Source organism: Stomoxys calcitrans, chromosome 3 (genome assembly GCF_963082655.1).
Source record: "Stomoxys calcitrans chromosome 3, idStoCalc2.1, whole genome shotgun sequence".
Lineage (NCBI taxonomy): Eukaryota > Metazoa > Arthropoda > Insecta > Diptera > Muscidae > Stomoxys > Stomoxys calcitrans.
The window spans coordinates 179742658-179767131 of NC_081554.1; the positions used below are offsets into that span (position 1 = coordinate 179742658).

At 34.6% G+C, this 24474-nt stretch overlaps 1 protein-coding gene across 2 annotated transcripts in view; it reads left to right on the plus strand.

Moving 5' to 3' along the window:
• The first annotated feature begins 21236 nt into the window (after positions 1–21236).
• Positions 21237–24474, plus strand: part of LOC106083185 (uncharacterized) — a 47344-nt gene continuing 44106 nt past the window's right edge. The window contains exons 1-2 of one of the 2 annotated variants that reach the window (XM_059364967.1): positions 21237–21401; positions 21863–22492. In XM_059364967.1, the coding sequence (XP_059220950.1) occupies positions 22410–22492 (83 nt within the window). In that variant the 5' untranslated portion in view covers positions 21237–21401; positions 21863–22409. Of the gene's footprint in view, positions 21402–21522; positions 22493–24474 lie in introns of those variants that run through there. The other variant, XM_059364966.1, reaches the window with a different exon arrangement.

Here is a 24474-nt window from a genome sequence, read left to right on the forward strand (position 1 = left end):
GACTACCATACAACCACATGCAGTTGATAGCCGAGCGACCTTACCATCTCGTCATCGCCTTGCTTCGTTTCAATGTTTACCACTCTCATTCGGGCACACATACTTTCGCACTTCTCATTGGCGAATGGCCATTTAACATCAAATGTTAAATGGCAGCACTTAGGCAGCAGAGAGCATGGACCAAAAGTCAACAACATCAAATAGCACAGGTAGGAGAGAGAGAGACTCATGTTAGCAGTGAAGGGTGTGGGGAGAGAAAGAGAGCAAATGTTGGGTTACTGTTAAACCAACAAATAATGTTAAAACGCCGCTTGTATTTTATTATCAAGCACGTGCTTTAACAGTAATTCCTGCTCTAATGGGGAGAGAGAAAGAAATTGAAGTTTAACATATAAATTCTCTTAAATGGTAGCTAGCAGAAAACTGGAATATTAACAGCAAAGGAAAGTGTAAACCAACATTTGAATGAAAATTGCTGTACAATAGCATATGCAAAAGTAAAGTTAATTCAGTATTAACTGTTATCAATACAGAACATTTTTAATTTTTGAAAGTCATCACGAATTAACCATAACTTTGCTCTACTGGGCTTAGTAAGGGCGATATGGCCATTTTTTGTTTTCCTGGAAAAAAATCTATTTTTTGGCCAATTTTCATGAAAATTTTTGAATTTTTGGAAGTAATCACGAATTAACCTTAGTTTTGCTCCACGTGGCTTAGTTAGGGAGATATGGCCATTTAAGTTTTCCAAGTGAGGCCACCGTAGCGCAGGGAACAGTATGGCTGCCTGTGACGCTGAACCTCTGGGTTCGAATCCTGGCAAGAACATCATGCAATTTTTCAGCGGTGGTTATCCCTTCCTAATGGTGGCAACGCATGTGAGGTACTATGCCCTGTAAAACTTCTCTCCAAAGATGTGTTGCACTGCGGCTCGCCGTTCGGACTCAGCTATAAAAAGGAGGCCCCATATTATTGAGATTAAACTTCAAATGGACAGCATTGATATGTGAGAAGTTTTCCCTTTTTATACCCCCATGATCTGCGACAACGTATTGATCTGCGATCACATACATTATTTAACGTCTGAATATTCTAATACAATTTAGCCTTGTCCTTCCGTCAGTTTGTGTCCGTGTTTCTCTGTCTGTGGAAATCACCTTAGCAGTCGAACCTGTAGAGCTACCTGCACGAAATTTTGCACAGATACTTATTGATGTAGGTCGTTGAGGATTACAAATGTGCCATATGGGTTCAGATTTGGATATAGCTCCCATATAAAGTGGTCCTTCGACTAGACTTCTTGAGCTCCCTGAAGCAGCAATTATTAGCCGGTTGGGATGAAATTTGCACATAGCGTTCTGTTACGACTTCTCACAATTGTCTACAACCTGATATAGCCCACATATAAACCGATCTCCCGATTTAACACCTTGAGCCTAAAAGCTGCAGATGTTATGCCATTTTGCAGGTAGGGTACTGTTATGGCTTCCAATAATCGTGACAAGTATGGTCCAAATCGGTGTATAACCTGATATAGCACCTATATGAACCGATCTCCTATTTTGACATCTCAAACCCCTGGAAGCCTCAATTTTTATGCGGTGGGGCTGCAATTTTGTACGGAGTGTTCTGTTACGACTTCCAACAACCGTGTCACGTACGGTCCAAACCCTTTGTGTAAACTTTAGCAGAATCCATGGAGGTGGGTTCCCAAGATTCGGCTCGTCCGAACTTAGGAAAGAACTTTACTTGTTCCTTGAAGGTATGGTTGGGTTAGGTTAGGTTTAAGTGGCAGTCTGCCATCAGACTCACTTAGACGTTTTCGTCCGTTGTAATACCACAGGAACAGAAGAAGGAAGATACCTTCTAGTTCCTACCGTTGAACCATCCAGATCGCTTTAAAAAGCTCAACAACTTGCGATTGTTCACATCCGCTAAATCTGACAGGTTCTCCAAGAAATGAGAACCTCAAGTGGAACACCTTCTGACTGCTAGAAGGTGTTTTATAGACTCTTTTTCTTCGATGTCCTCACAGCTTCTGCAAATGTCGTTGCTGGCAACCTTCGCTCTGTCAGTCATGTCAGCATGACCTGTCATGACGTATACAAGGACTAAGACGCCTGTTCTAGCCAATGACAGTAAAGCAGTAGACCTCTTCAAGTCTAGATGAGGCCACATAGTTTTGGAATAGTCACAGCCCCCACTTTGTGACCATCTGTCATTCGTTGTCCTTCGGGCCTGGTCCTGAAAACTTAGCTTACATGTCGCTAGAGGCATACCCACAGATTCCAATGTGCCTAGAGTGTGCAAGGCAGTCCCTAGTCTCGCAAGTTCGACTGCTTTAGAATTCCCTGGAATATCTCTGTGGCCCGGCACCCAGACAGATGAATTTCGAACTATTCAGCCATCTCGTTGAGAGTTCTGCGACAGTCGAGGGCGGCCTTTGTGTTCAGAAATACGTTCTCCAGGGATTTAATGGCTGCCTAGCTGTTTGATAAGATATTTATGCCAATCGTCGTTATGGCATTATATCTAAGCCATTCCACCAATTCCTTAATTGCAAGGATTTCCGCTTGATACACACTGCAGTGGTGGGGTAACCTTTTCGTTATGATCAGTTCTAGATTAAAGATCTAGAGTACAAACTGGTCGATTAGTTTGAAAACGGCTCAGGTAGGGTGTAATCCATACTGCCTGGAACGTCGGCTATTGTATCAATGATAACGCAGTGTCCGTAGCCGCCCCCTTAAACTCACGCCTCCCTTAAACTCACGCCAATGATCGCTGCAATTTGGGTAGCCACAATGTCCAGAGGCATAAGATGTAGCATTAGCGCCGTCCACGAAACCAAAACACCATAAAGCATTATATATTGATGGAATAGGCTAATTTGCATTTGCAAGTGAAAAATTTAATATTTGGTCATTTCTCATGAATTTTTGGCGCCCTGGTAGCCGAGATATAAGCGTGTTCGAATTGCCAGTGCGGGGGTCGTGGGCTCGATAACCATCAGTGGCCTTTGTACTGTCGTTACTGTGGTAACACAATGGACTACAAATTGTCTAAGTGACTCTGTTTAGAACTACCACTCTAACTTAACCTAACATTCATAAATTTTTGGAAGTGATCATGAATAAGCCTTACTTTAGATCCACATGGATTAGTTAAGGACATTTTAAGTTATCCAAGAGATAAGACACTTTTTCAGAAAATTCACGTCCAACAATTCAACACTTTTCCTGAAAATCGTCCAAAGCCTGGAATAGCAAAACTAAGAATAATTCGTGATCACTTCCAAAAATTCAAAAAAGTTATGAAAATCTGCCAAAAAAGTAAATTTTTCCTACCAAAACTTAAAATTGCCATATCTCCATAACTAAACCTCGTAGAGCAAAACTAAGGTTAATTCGCGATCACTTCCCAAAATTCAAAAAATTTATGAAAATAGGAATAAAAATAAATTTTCCCTTCCAAAACTTAAAATGGCCATATTTCCTTAACAAGGCCTCGTAGAGCAAAACGAAGGTTAATTCGAGATTACTTCCAAAAATTCAAAAAATTTATGAAAATCGGTCAAAAAAGTAAATTTTCCATTCCAAATGGCCATATCTCCTTAACTAAGCCTGGTAGAGCAAAACTAAGGTTATTTCGTGATCACTTCCAAAAATTCAAAAAATTATGAAAATCGGTCAAAGAAGAAAATTTTCCCTTCCATAACTTGAAATGGCCATATCTCCTTAACTAAGCCTCGTAGAACAAAACTAAGGTTAATTCGTGATCACTTCTAAACATTCAAAAAATTTATGAAAATCGGTCAAAAAAGTAAAAATGGCCATATCTTCTTAACTAAGCCTCGTAGAGAAACCTAAAGTTAATTAGTGATCACTTCCAAAAATTCAAAAAATTTCTGATAACAGGCCTAATAATAAATTTTCCGTTCAAAACTTAAAATGGGCCAAATCTCCTTAATTAAGCCTCGAAGAGCAAAACTAAGGTTAATTCGTGATCACTTCCAACAATTCAAACAAATTATGAAAATAGGCCAAAAAAGTAAATTTTCCCTTCCAAAACTTAAAATGGCCATATCTCCTTAACTAGGCCTCGTAGAGCAAGTCTAAGGTTAAGTCGTGATCACTTTCAAGATATCAAAAAAAAATATGAAAATCGGTCAAAAAAGTAAATATTCCCTTCCAAAACTTTAAATGGCCATATCTCCTTAACTAGGCCTCGTAGAGCAAAACTAAGGTTAATTCGTGATCACTTCCAAAAAATCAAAAAAATTATGAAAATCGGTCAAAAAGGTAAATTTTTCCTACCAAAACTTAAAATTGTCATATCTCCATAACTAAGCCTCGTAGAGCAAGACTAAGGTTAATTCGTGATCACTTCCAAAAATTCAAAAAAATTATGAAAATCGGTCAAAAAGGTAAATTTTTTATTCCAAAACTTAAAATGTCCATATCTCCTTAACTAAGCCTCGTAGAGCAAAACTAAGGATAATTCGTGATCACTTCCAAAAATTCAAACAAATTATGAAAATGGGCCTAAAAATAAAATTTCACTTCCAAAACTTAAAATGGCCAAATCTCCTTAACTAAGCCTCGTAGACCAAAACTAAGGTTAATTCGTGATCACTTCCAAAAATTCAAAAAATTTATGAAAATCGGTCAAAAAAGTAAATTCTCCCTCCAAAACTTAAAATGGCCATATCTCCTTAACTAAGCCTCGTAGAGCTAAACTAAGGCTAATTCGTGATCACTTCCAAAAATTCACAAAAATTATGAAAATCGGTCAAAAAAGTAAATTTTCCCTTCCAAAACTTAAAATGGCCATATCTCCTTAACTAAGCCTCGTAGAGCAAAACTAAGGTTAATTCGTGATCACTTCCAGAAAATCAGAAAATTATGAAAATCGTTCAAAAAAGTAAATTTTCCTTTCCTAAACCTAAAATGGCCATATCTCCTTAACTAAGCCTCGTAGAGCAAAACTAAGGTTAATTCGTGATCACTTCCAGAAAATCAGAAAATTATGAAAATCGTTCAAAAAGTAAATTTTCCTTTCCTAAACTTAAAATGGCCATATCTCCTTAACTAAGCCTCGTAGAGCAAAACTAAGGCTAATTTGTGATCACTTCCAAAAAATTTATGAAAATAGGCCTAAAAATAAATTTTCCGTTCCAAAACTTAAAATGGCCATATCTCCTTAACTGAGCCTCGTAGAGCAAAACTAAGGTTAATTCGTGATCACTTCCAAAATTCAAAAAAATTTATGAAAATCGTCGAAAAAATAAATTTTCCCTTCCTAAACTTAAAATGGCCATATCCCCTTAACTAAGCCTCGTAGAGCAAAACTAAGGTTAATTCGTGATCACTTCCAAAAATTCAAAAAAATTATGAAAATCGGTCAAAAAAGTAAATTTTCCCTTCCAAAACTTAAAATGGCCATATCTCCTTAACTAAGCCTCGTAGAGCAAAACTAAGGTTAATTCGTGATCACTTCCAAAAATTCAAAAAAATTATGAAAATCGGTCAAAAAAGTAAATTTTCCCTTCCAAAACTTAAAATGGCCATATCTCCTTAACTAAGCCTCGTAGAGCAAAACTAAGGTTAATTCGTGATCACTTCCAGAAAATCAGAAAATTATGAAAATCGTTCAAAAAAGTAAATTTTCCTTTCCTAAACTTAAAATGGCCATATCTCCTTAACTAAGCCTCGTAGAGCAAAACTAAGGCTAATTTGTGATCACTTCCAAAAAATTTATGAAAATAGGCCTAAAAATAAATTTTCCGTTCCAAAACTTAAAATGGCCATATCTCCTTAACTGAGCCTCGTAGAGCAAAGCTAAGGTTAATTCGTGATCACTTCCAAAATTCAAAATAAATATGAAAATCGGCCAAAAAATTAAAATTTTCCCTTTCAAAACTTAAAATGGCCATATCTCCTTAACTAAGCCTCGTAGAGCAAAACTAAGGCTAATTCGTGATCACTTCCAAAATTCAAAAAAATTATGAAAATCGGTCAAAAAAGTAAATTTTCCCTTCCAAAACTTAAAATGGCCATATCCCCTTAACTAAGCCTCGTAGAGCAAAACTAAGGTTAATTCGTGATCACTTCCAAAAATTCAAAAAAATTATGAAAATCGGTCAAAAAAGTAAATTTTCCCTTCCAAAACTTAAAATGGCCATATCTCCTTAACTAAGCCTCGTAGAGCAAAACTAAGGTTAATTCGTGATCACTTCCAAAAATTCAAAAAAATTATGAAAATCGGTCAAAAAAGTACATTTTCCCTTCCAAAACTTAAAATGGCCATATCTCCTTAACTAAGCCTCGTAGAGCAAAACTAAGGCTAATTTGTGATCACTTCCAAAAAATTTATGTAAATAGGCCTAAAAATAAATTTTCCGTTCCAAAACTTAAAATGGCCATATCTCCTTAACTAAGCCGAGTAGAGCAAAACTAAGGTTAATTCGTGATCACTTCCAAAAATTCAACAAAATTATGGAAATCGGCCAAAAAAGTAAATTTTACTTCCAAAACTTAAAATGGCCATATCTCCTTAACTAAGCCTCGTAGAGCAAAACTAAGGTTAATTCGTGATCACTTCCAGAAAATCAGAAAATTATGAAAATCGTTCAAAAAATTAATTTTCCTTTCCTAAATTTAAAATGGCCATATCTCCTTAACTAAGCCTCGTAGAGCAAAACTAAGGTTAATTCGTGATCACTTCCACAATTTAAAAAAATCGGCAAAAAATAAATTTTCCGTTCCAAAACTTAAAGTGGCCATATCTCCTTAACTAAGCCTCGTAGAGCAAAACTAAGGTTAATTCGTAATCACTTCCAAAAACTAAAAAAAAATTATAAAAATCAGTCAAAAAAGTAAATTTTCCCTTCCAAAACTTAAAATGGCCATATCTCCATAACTAAGCCTCGTAGAGCAAAACTAAGGTTAATTCGTGATCACTTCCAAAAATTCAAAAAAATTATGAAAATCGGTCAAAAAAGTAAATTTTCCCTTCCAAAACTTAAAATGGCCATATCTCCTTAACTAAGCCTCGTAGAGCAAAACTAAGGTTAATTCGTAATCACTTCTAAAAAATTTATGAAAATAGGCCCAAAAATAAAACAAAAAAATTTTGAAAATCGGCCAAAAAAGTAAATTTTCCCTTCCAAAACTTAAAATGGCCATAACTCCTTAACTAAGCCTCGTAGAGCAAAACTAAGGCTAATTCGTAGAGCTAAACTAAGGCTAATTCGTGATCACTTCCAAAAAATTTATGAAAATAGGCCTAAAAATAAATTTTCCGTTCCAAAACTTAAAATGGCCATATCTCCTTAAGTAAGCCGAGTAGAGCAAAACTAAGGTTAATTCGTGATCGCTTCCAAAAATTCAACAAAATTATGAAAATCGGTCAAAAAAGTAAATTTTACTTCCAAAACTTAAAATGGCCATATCTCCTTAACTAAGCCTCGTAGAGCAAAACTAAGGTTAATTCGTGATCACTTCCAAAAACTAAAAAAAAAATTATAAAAATCAGTCAAAAAAGTAAATTTTCCCTTCCAAAACTTAAAATGGCCATATCTCCTTAACTAAGCCTCGTAGAGCAAAACTAAGGCTAATTCGTGATCACTTCCAAAAAATTTAGGAAAATAGGCCTAAAAATAAATTTTCCCTTCCAAAACTTAAAATGGCCATATCTCCTTAAATAAGCTTCGTAGAGCAAAACTAAGGTTAATTCGTGATCACTTCCAAAAATTCAAAAAAATTATGAAAATCGGTCAAAAAAGTACATTTTCCCTTCCTAAACTTAAAATGGCCATATCTCCTTAACTAAGCCTCGTAGAGCAAAACTAATGTTAATTCGTGATCACTTCCAAAAATTCAAAAAAATTATGAAAATCGGTCAAAAAAGTACATTTTCCCTTCCAAAACTTAAAATGGCCATATCTCCTTAACTAAGCCTCGTAGAGCAAAACTAAGGTTAATTCGTGATCACTTCCAAAAACTCCAAAAAATTTATTAAAATCGTCGAAAAAAGTAAATTTTCACTTCCAAAAGTTAAAATGGCAATATCTCCTTAACTAAGCCTCGTAGAGCAAAACTAAGGTTAATTCGTGATCACTTCCAAAATTCAAAAAAATTTATGAAAATCGTCGAAAAAAGTAAATTTTCCCTTCCAAAACTTAATATGGCCATATCTCCTTAACTAAGCCTCATAGAGCAAAACTAAGGTTAATTCGTGATCACTTCCAAAAATTCAAAAAATTATGAAAATCGGTCAAAAAGTAAATTTTCCCTTCCAAAACTTAAAATGGCCATATCTCCTTAACTAAGCCTCGTAGAGCAAAACTAAGGTTAATTCGTGATCACTTCCAAAATTCAAAAAAATTATGAAAATCGGCCAAAAAAGTAAATTTTCCCTTTCAAAACTTAAAATGGATATATCTCCTTAACTACGCCTCGTAGAGCAAAACTAAGGTTAATTCGTGATCACTTCCAAAAAAATCAGAAAATTATGAAAATCGTTCAAAAAAGTAAATTTTCCTTTCCTAAACTTAAAATGGCCATATCTCCTTAACTAAGCCTCGTAGAGCTAAACTAAGGTTAATTCGTGATCACTTCCAAAAATTCACAAAAATTATGAAAATCGGTCAAAAAAGTAAATTTTCCCTTCCAAAACTTCAAATGGCTATATCTCCTTAACTAAGCCTCGTAAAGCAAAACTAAGGCTAATTCGTGATCACTTCCAAAAAATTTATGAAAATAGGCCTAAAAATAAATTTTCCCTTCCAAAACTTAAAATGGCCATATCTCCTTAACTAAGCTTCGTAGAGCTAAACTAAGGCTAATTCGTGATCACTTCCAAAAATTCACAAAAATTATGAAAATCGGTCAAAAAAGTAAATTTTCCCTTCCAAAACTTAAAATGGCCATATCTCCTTAACTAAGCCTCGTAGAGCAAAACTAAGGTTAATTCGTGATCACTTCCAGAAAATCAGAAAATTATGAAAATCGTTCAAAAAAGTAAATTTTCCTTTCCTAAACTTAAAATGGCCATATCTCCTTAACTAAGCTTCGTAGAGCAAAACTAAGGCTAATTCGTGATCACTTCCACAATTTAAAAAAATCGGCAAAAAATAAATTTTCGGTTCCAAAACTTAAAATGGCCATATCTTCTTAACTAAGCCTCGTAGAGCAAAACTAAGGTTAATTCGTAATCACTTCCAAAAACTAAAAAAAAATTATAAAAATCAGTCAAAAAAGTAAATTTTCCCTTCCAAAACTTAAAATGGCCATATCTCCATAACTAAGCCTCGTAGAGCAAAACTAAGGTTAATTCGCGATCACTTCCAAAAATTCAAAAAAATTATGAAAATCGGTCAAAAAAGTAAATTTTCCCTTCCAAAACTTAAAATGGCCATATCTCCTTAACTAAGCCTCGTAGAGCAAAACTAAGGTTAATTCGCGATCACTTCCAAAAATTCAAAAAAATTATGAAAATCGGTCAAAAAAGTAAATTTTCCCTTCCAAAACTTAAAATGGCCATATCTCCTTAACTAAGCCTCGTAGAGCAAAACTAAGGTTAATTCGTGATCACTTCCAAAAATTCAAAAAAATTATGAAAATCGGTCAAAAAAGTAAATTTTCCCTTCAAAAACTTAAAATGGCCATATCTTCTTAACTAAGCCTCGTAGAGCAAAACTTAGGTTAATTCGTGATCACTTCCAAAAACTCCAAAAAATTTATTAAAATCGTCGAAAAAAGTAAATTTTCACTTCCAAAAGTTAAAATGGCAATATCTCCTTAACTAAGCCTCGTAGAGCAAAACTAAGGTTAATTCGTGATCACTTCCAAAATTCAAAAAAATTTATGAAAATCGTCGAAAAAGTAAATTTTCCCTTCCAAAACTTAAAATGGCCATATCTCCTTAACTAAGCCTCGTAGAGCAAAACTAAGGTTAATTCGTGAACACTTCCAAAAAGTCAAAAAAAACTATGAAAATCGGTCAAAAAAGTAAATTTTCCCTTCCAAAACTTAAAATGGCCATATCTCCTTAACTAAGCCTCGTAGAGCAAAACTAAGGTTAATTCGTGATCACTTCCAAAAATTCAAAAAAATTATGAAAATCGGTCAAAAAAGTAAATTTTCCCTTCCAAAACTTAAAATGGCCATATCTCCTTAACTAAGCCTCGTAGAGCAAAATTAAGGTTAATTCGTGATTACTTCCAAAAATTCAAAAAAATTATGAAAATCGGTCAAAAAAGTAAATTTTCCCTTCAAAAACTTAAAATGGGAATATCTCCTTAACTAAGCCTCGTAGAGCAAAACTAAGGTTAATTCGTGATCACTTCCAAAATTCAAAAAAATTTATGAAAATCGTCGAAAAAAGTAAATTTTCCCTTCCAAAACTTAATATGGCCATATCTCCTTAACTAAGCCTCATAGAGCAAAACTAAGGTTAATTCGTGATCACTTCCAAAAATTCAAAAAAATTATGAAAATCGGTCAAAAAATCGGTCCCTTCCAAAACTTAAAATGGCCATATCTCCTTAACTAAGCCTCGTAGAGCAAAACTAAAGTTAATTCGTGATCACTTCCAAAATTCAAAAAAATTATAAAAATCGGCCAAAACAGTAAATTTTCTCTTCCAAAACTTAAAATGGCCATATCTCCTTAACTAAGCCTCGTAGAGCAAAACTAAGGTTAATTCGTGATCACTTCCAAATTCAAAAAAATTATGAAAATCGGCCAAAAAAGTAAATTTTCCCTTTCAAAACTTAAAATGGCCATATCTCCATAACTAAGCCTCGTAGAGCAAAACTAAGGTTAATTCGTGATCACTTCCAAAAATTCAAAAAAATTATGAAAATCGGTCAAAAAAGTAAATTTTCCCTTCCAAAACTTAAAATGGCCATATCTCCTTAACTAAGCCTCGTAGAGCAAAACTAAGGTTAATTCGTGATCACTTCCAAAAATTCAAAAAAATTATGAAAATCGGTCAAAAAAGTACATTTTCCCTTCCAAAACTTAAAATGGCCATATCTCCTTAACTAAGCCTCGTAGAGCAAAACTAAGGTTAATTCGTGATCACTTCCAAATTCAAAAAAATTATGAAAATCGGCCAAAAAAGTAAATTTTCCCTTCAAAACTTAAAATGGCCATATCTCCTTAACTAAGCCTCGTAGAGCAAAACTAAGGTTAATTCGTGATCACTTCCAAAATTCAAAAAAATTATGAAAATCGGCCAAAAAAGTAAATTTTCCCTTTCAAAACTTAAAATGGCCATATCTCCTTAACTAAGCCTCGTAGAGCAAAACTAAGGTTAATTCGTGATCACAAATTATGAAAATCGGTCAAAAAAGTAAATTTTCCCTTCCAAAACTTAAAATGGCCATATCTCCTTAACTAAGCCTCGTAGAGCAAAACTAAGGTTAATTCGTGATCACTTCCAAAATTCAAAAAAATTATGAAAATCGGCCAAAAAAGTAAACTTTCCCTTTCAAAACTTAAAATGGCCATATCTCCTTAACTAAGCCTCGTAGAGCAAAACTAAGGTTAATTCGTGATCACTTCCAGAAAATTATGAAAATCGTTCGAAAAAGTAAATTTTCCTTTCCTAAACTTAAAATGGCCATATCTCCTTAACTAAGCCTCGTAGAGCAAAACTACAGTTAATTCGTGGTCACTTCCACAATTTAAAAAAATCGGCAAAAAATAAATTTTCGGTTCCAAAACTTAAAATGGCCATATCTCCTTAACTAAGCCTCGTAGAGCAAAACTATGGTTAATTCGTGATCACTTCCAGAAAATCAGAAAATTATGAAAATCGGCCAAAAAAGTAAATTTTCCCTTTCAAAACTTAAAATGGCCATATCTCCTTAACTAAGCATCGTAGAGCAAAACTAAGGTTAATTCGCGATCACTTCCAAAAATTCAAAAAAAAAATTATGAAAATCGATCAAAAAAGTAAATTTTCCCTTCCAAAACTTAAAATGGCCATATCTCCTTAACTAAGCCTCGTAGAGCAAAACTATGGTTAATTCGTGATCACTTCCAGAAAATCAGAAAATTATGAAAATCGGCCAAAAAAGTAAATTTTCCCTTTCAAAACTTAAAATGGCCATATCTCCTTAACTAAGCCTCGTAGAGCAAAACTGCAGTTAATTCGTGATCACTTCCACAATTTAAAAAAATCGGCAAAAAATAAATTTTCGGTTCCAAAACTTAAAATGGCCATATCTCCTTAACTAAGCCTCATAGAGCAAAACTAAGGTTAATTCGTGATCACTTCCAAAAATTCAACAAAATTATGAAAATCGGTCAAAAAAGTAAATTTTCCCTTCCAAAACTTAAAATGGCCATATCTCCTTAACTAAGCCTCGTAGAGCAAAACTAAGGTTAATTCGTGATCACTTCCAAAAATTCAAAAAAATTATGAAAATCGGCCAAAAAAGTAAATTTTCCCTTACAAAACTTAAAATGGGAATATCTCCTTAACTAAGCCTCGTAGAGCAAAGCTAAGGTTAATTCGTGATCACTTCCAAAAATTAAAAAAATTTATGAAAATCGGTCAAAAAAGTAAATTTTCCCTTCCAAAACTTAAAATGGCCATATCTCCTTAACTAAGCCTCGTAGAGCAAAACTAAGGTTAAATCGTGATCACTTCCAAAAATTCAAAAAAATTATGAAAATCGGTCAAAAAAGTAAATTTTCCCTTCCTAAACTTAAAATGGCTATATCTCCTTAACTAAGCCTCGTAGAGCAAAACTAAGGTTAATTCGTGATCACTTCCAATGATTCAAAAAAATTATGAAAATAGGCCAAAAAAGTAAATTTTCCCTTTCAAAACTTAAAATGGCCATATCTCCTTAACTAAGCATCGTAGAGCAAAACTAAGGTTAATTCGCGATCACTTCCAAAAATTCAAAAAAAAATTATGAAAATCGATCAAAAAAGTAAATTTTCCCTTCCAAAACTTAAAATGGCCATATCTCCTTAACTAAGCCTCGTAGAGCAAAACTATGGTTAATTCGCGATCACTTCCAGAAAATCAGAAAATTATGAAAATCGGCCAAAAAAGTAAATTTTCCCTTTCAAAACTTAAAATGGCCATATCTCCTTAACTAAGTCTCGTAGAGCAAAACTAAGGCTAATTTGTGATCACTTCCACAATTTAAAAAAATCGGCAAAAATAAATTTTCGGTTCCAAAACTTAAAATGGCCATATCTCCTTAACTAAGCCTCGTAGAGCAAAACTATGGTTAATTCGCGATCACTTCCAGAAAATCAGAAAATTATGAAAATCGGCCAAAAAAGTAAATTTTCCCTTTCAAAACTTAAAATGGCCATATCTCCTTAACTAAGCCTCGTAGAGCAAAACTAAGGTTAATTCGTGATCACTTCCAAAAATTCAAAAAAAAATTATGAAAATCGGTCAAAAAAGTAAATTTTCCCTTCCAAAACTTAAAATGACCATATCTCCTTAACTAAGCCTCGTAGAGCAAAACTAAGGTTAATTCGTGATCACTTCCAAAATTCAAAAAAATTATGAAAATCGGCCAAAAAAAGTAAATTTTCCCTTTCAAAACTTTAAATGGCCATATCTCCTTAACTAAGCCTCGTAGAGTAAAACGAAGGTTAATTCGTGATCACTTCCAAAATTCAAAAAAATTGTGAAAATCGATCAAAAAAGTAAATTTTCCCTTCCTAAACTTAAAATGGCCATATCTCCTTAACTAAGCCTCGTAGAGCAAAACTAAGGTTAATTCGTGATCACTTCCAAAATTCAAAAAAATTATGAAAATCGGTCAAAAAAAGTAAATTTTCCCTTCCAAAACTTAAAATGGCCATATCTCCTTAACTAAGCCTTGTAGAGCAAAACTAAGGTTAATTCGTGATCACTTCCAAAATTCAAAAAAATTATGAAAATCGGCCAAAAAAAGCAAATTTTCCCTTTCAAAACTTAAAATGGCCATATCTCCTTAACTAAGCCTCGTAGAGTAAAACTAAGGTTAATACGTGATCACTTCCAAAATTCAAAAAAATTATGAAAATCGGTCAAAAAAGTAAATTTTCCCTTTCAAAACTTAAAATGGCCATATCTCCTTAACTAAGCCTCGTAGAGCAAAACTAAGGTTAATTCGTGATCGCTTCCAAAAATTCAAAAAAATTATGAAAATCGATCAAAATGTAAATTTTCCCTTCCTAAACTTAAAATGGCCATATCTCCATAACTAAGCCTCGTAGAGCAAAACTAAGGTTAATTCGTGATCACTTCCAAAATTCAAAAAAATTATGAAAATCGGTCAAAAAAGTAAATATTCCCTTCCAAAACTTAAAATGGCCATATCTCCTTAACTAAGCCTCGTAGAGCAAAACTAAGGTTAATTCGTGATCACTTCCAAAATTCAAAAAAAATATGAAAATCGGCCAAAAAAGTAAATTTTCCCTTTCAAAACTTAAAATGGCCATATCTCCTTAACTAAGCCTCATAGAGCAAAACTAAGGTTAATTCGTGATCACTTCCACAATTTAAAAAAATCGACAAAAAATAAATTTTCGGTTCCAAAACTTAAAATGGCCATATCTCCTTAACTAAGCCTCGTAGAGCAAAGCTAAGGTTAATTCGTGATCACTTCCAAAATTCAGAAAAATTATGAAAATCGGTCAAAAAAGTAAATTTTCCTTCCCAAAACCAAAAATGGCCATATCTCCTTAACTAAGCCTCGTAGAGCAAAACTAGGGTTAATTCGTGATCACTTCCAAAAATTCAATAAATTATGAAAATCGGTCAGAAAAGTAAATTTTCCCTTCCGAAACTTTAAATGGTCATACCTCTTTAACTAAGACTCGTAGAGCAAAACTAAGGTTAATTCGTGATCACTTCCACAATTTAAAAAAATCGACAAAAAATAAATTTTCGGTTCCAAAACTTAAAATGGCCATATCTCCTTAACTAAGCCTCGTAGAGCAAAACTAAGGTTAATTCGTGATAACTTCCAAAAATTCAAAAAAATTATGAAAATCGGCCAAAAAAGTTAATTTTCCCTTCCAAAACTTAAAATGGCCATATCTCCTTAACTAAGCCTCGTAGAGCAAAATTAAGGTTAATTCGTGATCACTTCCAGAAAATCAGAAAATTATGAAAATCGTTCAAAAAATAAATTTTCCTTTCCTAAACTTAAAATGGCCATAACTCCTTAACTAAGCCTCGTAGAGCAAAACTAAGGTTAATTCGTGATCACTTCAAAAATTCAAAAAAATTATGAAAATCGGTCAAACAAGTAAATTTTCCCTTCCAAAACTTAAAATAGCCATATCTCCTTAACTAACCTTAGGTCAAAACAGTTAATTTTCCGTTCCAAAACTTAAAATGGCCATATCTCCTTAACTAAGCCTCATAGAGCAAAACTAAGGTTAATTCGTGATCACTTCCAGAAATTCAAAAAAAATTAAAAAATAGTCCTAAAAAGTAAATTTTCCTTTCCAAAACTTAAAATGGCCATATCTCCTTAACTAAGCCTCGTAAAGCAAAACTGCAGTTAATTCGTGATCACTTCCACAATTTAAAAAAATCGGCAAAAATAAATTTTCGGTTCCAAAACTTAAAATGGCCATATCTCCTTAACTGAGCCTCGTAGAGCAAAACTATGGTTAATTCGTGATCACTTCCAAAAATTCAAAAAAATTATGAAAATCGGTCAAAAAAGTAAATTTTCCCTCCCAAAACCAAAAATGGCCATATCTCCTTAACTAAGCCTCGTAGAGCAAAACTACCGTTAATTCGTGATCACTTCCAAAAATTCAAAAAATGTATAAAAATAGTCCTAAAAAGTAAATTTTCCCTTCCAAAACTTAAAATGGCCATATCTTCTTAACTAAGCCTCGTAGAGCAAAACTAAGGTTAATTCGTGATCACTTCCAAAATTCCAAAAAATTATGAAAATCGGTCAAAAAAGCAAATTTTACCCTCAAAAACGTAAAATGGCCATATCTCCTCAACTAAGCCTCGTAGAGCAAAACTAATGTTAATTCGAGATTACTTCCAAAAATTCAAAAAAATTATGAAAATCGGTCAAAAAAGTAAATTTTCCATTCCAAAACTTAAAATTGCCATGTCTCCTTAACTAAGCCTCGTAGAGCAAAACTACAGTTAATTCGTGATCACTTCCAAAAATTCAAAAAATGTTTGAAAATCGGTCAAAAAAGTAAATTTTCCCTTACAAAACTTAAAATGGCAATATCTCCTTCACTAAGCCTCGTAGAGCAAAACTAAGGTTAATTCGCGATCATTTCCAAAAATTCAACAAAAAATTATGAAAATCGGCAGAAAAAGTAAATTTTGGCTAATTCGTGATTACATCCAAAAATTCAAAAAATTTTTGAAAATCAAAAAAAATTAAAATGGCCATATCTCCTTAACTAAGCCTCATAGAGCACTCACTTCCAAAATTTCAAAAAATTTATGAAAATAGGCCTAAAAATAAATTTTCCCTTCCAAAACTTAAAATGGCCATATCTCCTTAACTAAGCCTCATAGAGCAAAACTAAGGTTAATTCGTGATCACTTCCAAAAATTCAAAAAAATTATGAAAATCGGTCAAAAAAGTAAATTTTCCTTCCAAAACTTAAAATGGCCATATCTCCTTAACTAAGCCTCGTAGAGCAAAACTAAGGTTAATTCGTTATCACTTCCAAAAATTCAAAAAAATTATGAAAATCGGTCAAAAAAGTAAATTTTCCTTCCCAAAACCAAAAATGGTCATATCTCCTTAACTAAGCCTTGTAGAGCAAAACTAAGATTAATTCGTGATCACTACAAAAAATTCAAAAAAAGTTATAAAAATAGTCCTAAAAAGTAAATTTTCCCTTCCAAAACTTAAAATGGCCATATCTTCTTAACTAAGCCTCATAGAGCAAAACTAAGGTTAATTCGTGATCACTTCCCAAAATTCCAAAAAATTATGAAAATTGGTCAAAAAAGCAAATTTTACCCTCCAAAACGTAAAATGGCCATATCTCCTCAACTAAGCATCGTAGAGCAAAACTAATGTTAATACGAGATTACTTCCAAAAATTCCAAAAAATTATGAAAATCGGTCAAAACAGTAAATTTTCCATTCCAAAACTTAAAATTGCCATATCTCCTTAACTAAGCCTCGTAGAGCAAAACTACAGTTAATTCGTGATCACTTCCAAAAATTCAAAAAATGTTTGAAAATCGGTCAAAAAAGTAAATTTTCCCTTACAAAACTTAAAATGGCAATATCTCCTTCACTAAGCCTCGTAGAGCAAAACTAAGGTTAATTCGCGATCATTTCCAAAAATTCAACAAAAAATTATGAAAATCGGCAGAAAAAGTAAATTTTGGTTAATTCGTGATTACATCCAAAAATTCAAAAAATTTTTGAAAATCAAAAAAAATTAAAATGGCCATATCTCCTTAACTAAGCCTCGTAGAGCACTCACTTCCAAAATTTCAAAAAATTTATGAAAATAGGCCTAAAAATAAATTTTCCCTTCCAAAACTTAAAATGGCCATATCTTCTTAACTAAGCCTCGTAGAGCAAAACTAAGGTTAATTCGTGATCACTTCCCAAAATTCAAAAAATGTTTGAAAATCGGTCAAAAAAGTAAATTTTCCCTTACAAAACTTAAAATGGCAATATCTCCTTCACTAAGCCTCGCAGTGCAAAACTAAGGTTAATTCGTGAACACTTCCAAAAATTCCAAAAAATTATGAAAATCTTCCAAAAAGGTAAATTTTCCCTTCCAAAACTTAAAATGGCCATATCTCCTTAACTAAGCATCGTAGAGCAAAACTAAGGTTAATTCGTGATCACTTCCAAAAATTCAAAAAAATTTTGAAAATCGGCAGAAAAGGTAAATTTTCCCTTCCAAAACTTAAAATGGCCATATCTCCTTAACTAAGCCTCGTAGAGCAAAACTAGGGTTAATTCGTGATCACTTCCAAAAATTCAATAAATTATGAAAATCGGTCAGAAAAGTAAATTTTCCCTTCCGAAACTTTAAATGGTCATATCTCCTTAACTAAGCCTCGTAGAGCAAAACTATGGTTAATTCGTGATCACTTCCAAAAATTCAAAAAATTTATAAAAATAGTCCTAAAAATAAATTTTCCCTTCCAAAACTTCAAATGGCCATATCTCCTTAACTAAGCCTCATAGAGCAAAATTGAGGTAAATTCGTGATCACTTCCAAAAATTCAAAAAATTTATGAAAATCGGCAAAACAAGAAAATTTTCCCTTCCAAAATTTAATGTGGTCATACCTCCCTAATTAAACCTTATAGAGCAATTTAATTCAAGTCTCCCTTACAGAACAATTTGAATTTATAACGATTTTCCTGTTTAAATCAAATTAACGAAATTTACTTATTTCCCCATATTTTAGAGCTTTGGTCTGAAAAATAAGGTAAAGCTTTTATAACATCTCTTTCGTTTTCATTGAGAGAGAAGGACCTTTCGTTGACCCATATTCTTGCAATAGACCAATACCACCTAACAAGTTTGTATGAGTGTTAGCTTCGAGGCTTGTTCATACGTATTTGCTTTATTCCTAATACTGTCTCATTAATCTTTCGCAAAAGCTTAATATACGAATTTGTTGTTTCGTTCCATGTATATCTCACTGGTTTCCTTTTACATGAGTGAATCCTTTTTTTATTGCAATTTTACACACACTCACTCATATAGACGTTTTAAGCTTTTATCACTGAAGGTATGCAACGTTCTTCGTTATTTTTTTCGCCCTTCTTATTTCTATGTATAGATATATTACAAAAATTATCCTGAATAGAAATAAATATAAATCTTATAACCAATCAGAAATGGGCTTGGTTTTCATGACAACTGTAGTAGGCTCTCTACACCCACACATTCAAAACAACAAAGCTTATGCGTTTTTTTTTCTTGTTTTATAACGCTACATGTTTACTTGAGTTAAGAAAACACACATCCTTTGCAAATACAGCGCATGATGTCCTTAATGTCCTTCGCTTTGGTCTACTCAGACAGTTTGATGAATCACTGATAGGAGGAGACATCCAATGGGTTTTTTATGTCAGAAGGATGTGCTTAGTTGGCTTTGAGTGATGCTTCTGCTAATGAAGTCAGTGGAGCACACGTTATCAAAAAATTTATTTAAGGATGTGTATATGTAGCATAAAAAACAGAAGAAAAAGCTTTTGAACTCGAAAAAACTCCAGGTCCTTATAAGACCACCAGGTCTTTATAAGACCACAAGGACTTTATAAGACCACCAGATCTTTTTAAGATTGCCAGGACTTTATAAGACAAAAAGATCTTTTTAAGACCACTAGGTCTTTGTAAGACCACCAGGTCTTTATAAGACCACCAGGTCTTTATAAGACCACCAGGTCTTTGTAAGACCACCTGGTCTTTATGAGACCACCAGGTCTTTATAAGACCACCAAGTTTTTATAAGACCACCAAGTCTTTATAAGATCACCAGGTCTTTATAAGACCACCACGCCTTGGTGTACACCCTGAAGCCAGCCCTTCGGCCTTCTTCTGATTGATAAACGTTCGGCGTTCAGAGGTTATGAAGTCGAGTTGTTAGTCGGTGGTGAGAATTATGGGGAGGTGGTCTGATACCAAAGAAACGATGGCTTGCAAAGATATGTCACTCAGGAGTTCCGGGGGTGCAATGGAAATGTCTGGCCAGCTGCTACACCTCCTCGTAATCCTAGTGGGGGCATCCTCATTCACCGTGCAAAACGTGAAGCCTTAGCCATAGCAAGATCGGAAATGTACCCACCCCACCCCATGCACCGGTTGCACCTCACAGACACCGACAGATGATGGAGGCTGTTCTGGCAAACCGCACAGAACCAGGGTCCGCGGTTCTTTTCATCCTGACACGAACAAGAAGCGTGCAGAGAAGACACTCCGGGATATCCTTCTCCCATGACAAAGGACTCATAAATGTTGGTCTTATAGAGAACTGGTAATGTTATAAACACCTGGTGGTCCTATAAAGCCCACCTGGTCTTTATAAGACCACAAGGACTTTATAAGACCACCAGATCTTAATAACACCACCATGATTTTATAAGACCTCTAGACCTTTATAAGACCAGCAAGTCTTCATAAGGCTTTAAATTTCATTCTTTCACACAGTGCTTTCGAAAGTTTCTTGTATGCTATGGGAAAAATTTTATTTTTTTTAGTTGGTTTTTGCAGTTTCCTTGTTGTCTGCCGGTCATGGTACGCTGAGCTTCAGGTCATATGGTATGCGTTATTCCTTCCATACCCTGTAGTCAAGCCGATCCATGTGCCTTATCAGTGTGTTTTAGCTAGCTCTTTAATGGTTCAGCTGGTAACCTATCGGCTCTTGCTGCCTTGTAGTTCTTCAGTCGTCCGTGGACATTCTATGATGTCATCTGGATGAGTTTTACCGCATGGTTGTCGTCTTCACTACCGAATACCAGCGGGTGGTGAAAGTTGCTTTTTCACATCCTAAGCACAGATTTCCTGCTTCTGTTTCCAATAAATAAATTAAGGGATAAAGCTTTAATCTCAACGAATTTGGTTTTAAACTTCAATGACCTAAAAATTTTAATTTTAGTATTTTTAAAACAGTTGTTTAAAGAAAAATTTAGCTTTACTAGTAAGGATGGCTGATTTTTCTAATACATTGGTGGTTTTGGTATTTGGTGTGGTGTTTATTGCATGTCTATATAAAATCTAAGCTTTCAACCACCAAAGCTTTAGAAACTTTCGCTTAAAGTTTCTTTGAAAAGCTTTTTGGGTTAAAAAAGCTTTTGGTTGTAAAACTAGTAAAGCATGTTCAATACTTTTCAAACTATATAGTCATCAAGTCTAAAATGTATGAAAAAAACAAACTGTAAAAGTTTTATGTTGGCTTTTAACCTTCATTGGTCGTCCATTTTGACTTGAAAAGCTTTCCCAATATACTTCAAATAAACCTCCACTCAACGGTAAATAATGACAATCAGCTGTTATCTTTCAACACTCTCACCTCAACTAACTGTTGTGAGAGGTCAGAGGATATGACAAAACTATAAAGACAAAAGTCAATGCACAAGAAAAGCAGGAGAGAGAAAAAGAGAACCATAACGAGAGAGGGAAAGTGAGTGGCTTCGTATTAGTCTTGACAGCAAATTGGTGTTTTGTTCGTTCGCCTACATGAGTTAAATGCATGTGAGTAGTTCAACTGCCGCCGTACCTTGTACATCACCTTCGGAGTTTAAGACAAAAAGGACACAACGTCATTGACGTGAAAACCCACACAAGAATTGTGATAAAAATAAATTATGCTTTCCTTTTTTTAAATTTGCCATGGAAAACCAGCAAGGATTTTATGAGTCAATAAAAAAAGCCAAGTGAAGAAAATTAAGTAAGAAATTTAAACAAAATTGGCAAAAATGTTGTAGCAGCTGTGCAAAAAATAGAGAAGAGTTCCAAGAATGATATGCCTAAAAGGAAGTGCAAAAGTATAGCATGAATGCTATGAACGAAAGTGAAAGTCAATGCAAATTTTCGGCGTGACTTTTTTTTGGCCAAGTTTCTCTCTACGAAGTTTCACAAGGCAAACAAAAATAAAAAACACACACACACACACACAAAAAGTGTAAAATCGAAATCCTTGACCTATTGCGGGGTAGTCAAGGGGTATCCTTCGGTGTATTTTTTGTTTGTTGCCGCTATTGTTGTTGTTTTTGTGTCTAACAAAGTGTGAGGGAAAGTTCGTTGGAGTTTTTGTTGGATAGGTTTTTGTGTTTAACGTGTGTGTTGCAAGTGTTGTAAAGTTGCCTTTGTTTTCGTTTCTTTTACATATTTTCGGTTTTTGCTGCGAAGCATTATCAAGGTTAACAACAACATCGTGAAAAAGAGGAACAAGCATAAGCACAAAAACACAAAGAACTCCTGCTGGCAGCTGGCTTCAAAACAAAACTATGTGATGTGATATGCAACAACAACAACATTTGGAAAATCCGAAACTTAAATTTCCCCATTTAAAGTCCTCAAGTCCTAAAGACAAACAGATAGAAGATAGCAGAAAACTTTTGCCTTTAAATTGAAAAATTTATGATGGTGCCATGGTTGACGTTTGCAAATGTTGCCATTTTCCACCATAATCAGTCGCCGCATATGCCTGCCTCTCTCTGCACGGGCAACTTCTTCATTATCATCATCACTAGTGCGGCTGTTGTTGGTCTACAGAAAATTTTGTGTATGTAAACAACGAATGCCAACAGCAATGTTATAACTTTGGTGGACTCAAAATCGACCTGCTTCCCGTCACCCAACCTGGGGAGCCGCAACCATTTTCCCAAACCCTTGGACTTGGAAGAATAGAAAGACCAACAGCAGGCCATAACAGGAAACTACACCTCTGCTGATTATGGGTTCATGTTTGGGGCGGTCGACGTCAAATAAATTGACTGGCAACACGAGCACCTCTAGTCTGGTGTCCTCATGCTTGGGGTAAGTAGATCAAAATCTAAGAGAAGATAACAAACATTTTGTTTTTCTCTGGCCCCCATATTGTGTTACACACATTCGTGGTTTATGGAAATAATTTATAGGATACTATTTCAAATATAAGGAGGTAAAAAATCACTAAGCTCGTTGCTCCCTGGGCAATTCCAAAAATATCAAATGAGTTTTAAATGGTTTATTACAATATATTTGTCTCATGGCTGTTTACATTCAGCTGTCCGGGTTCTAGGGAAACTCGAATTTTCTTTTGGCCATCAGAAAATTGAAAGATTCGACCAACCTTACCGGAAAACATGATAAAAAACTTAACTTGCGCTACCCTCCACCATGGATCGCATTTGCCGAGTTCTTCTCCCGGCATCTCTTCTTAGGCAAAAAAGGATATAAGAAAAGATTTTCTCTGCTATTAGAGCGATATCAAGATATGGTCCAGTTTTGACCACAATTAAATTATATGTTGGACACCTGTGTAAAATGTCAGCCAATTCGAATAAGAATTGCGCCCTTTGGGGGCTCAAGAAGTAAAATAGAGAGATCGATTTATATGGGAGCTGTAACGGGCTATAGACCGATTCAGACCATTATATATACGTATGTTGATGGTCATGAGAGAATCCGTCGTACAAAATTTCAGGCATATCAGATAATAAATGCGACCTCTAGAGGCTCAAGAAGTCAAAATCGCAGATCGGTTTATATGACAGCTATATCAGGTTATGGACCGATTTGAACCATACTTGGCACACTTGTTGGATATTATAACAAAACACGTCGTGCAAAATTTCATTCCAATCGGGTAAGAATTCCGCAATCTAGAGGCTCAAGAAGTCAAGATCCCAGATCGGTTTATATGGCAGCTATATCAGGTTATCAACCGATTTAAACCATACTTGACACAGTTGTTGGATATCATAACAAAACACTTCGTGCAAAATTTCATTCCAATCGGATAAGAATTGCGCACTCTAGAGGCTCAAGAAGTCAAGACCCAAGATCGGTTTATATGGCAGCTATATCAGGTTATGGACTGATTTGAACCATACTTGACACAGTTGTTGGATATCATAACAAAACACGTCGTGCAAAATTTCATTCCAATCGGATAAGAATTGCGCACTCTAGAGGCTCAAGAAGTCAAGACCCAAGATCGGTTTATATGGCAGCTATATCAGGTTATGGACTGATTTGAACCATACTTGACACAGTTGTTGGGTATCATAACAAAACACGTCGTGCTAAATTCCATTCCATTCGGATAAGAATTGCGCACTCTAGAGGCTCAAGAAGTCAAGACCCAAGATCGGTTTATATGGCAGCTATATCAAAACATGGACCGATATGGCCCATTTATAATACCAACCGACCTACACTAATAAGAAGTATTTGTGCAAAATTTCAAGCGGCTAGCTTTACTCCTTCGGAAGTTAGCGTGCTTTCGACAGACAGACGGACGGACGGACAGACGGACGGACATGGCTAGATCGACATAAAATGTCGCGACGATCAAGAATATATATACTTTATGGGGTCTCAGACGAATATTTCGAGTAGTTACAAACAGAATGACGAAATTAGTATACCCCCCATCTTATGGTGGAGGGTATAAAAAGTAACCTCAAACAAGTAAAAGCGTGCTAAGTTCGGCCGGGCCGAATCTTATATACCCTCCACCATGGATCGCATTTGTCAAGTTCTTTTCCCGGCATCTCTTCTTAGGCAAAAAAGGATATAAGAAAAGAGTTACTCTGCTATTAAAACGATATCAAGATATGGTCCGGTTCGGACCACAATTAAATTATATGTTGGAGGCCTGTGTAAAATTTCAGCCAATTCGTTTAAGAATTGCGCCCATTGGGGCTCACGAAGTAAAATAGAGAGAACGATTTATATGGGATCTGTATCGGGCTATAGACCGATTCAGACCATAATAAACACGTTTGTTGATGGTCATGAGAGGATCCATCGTA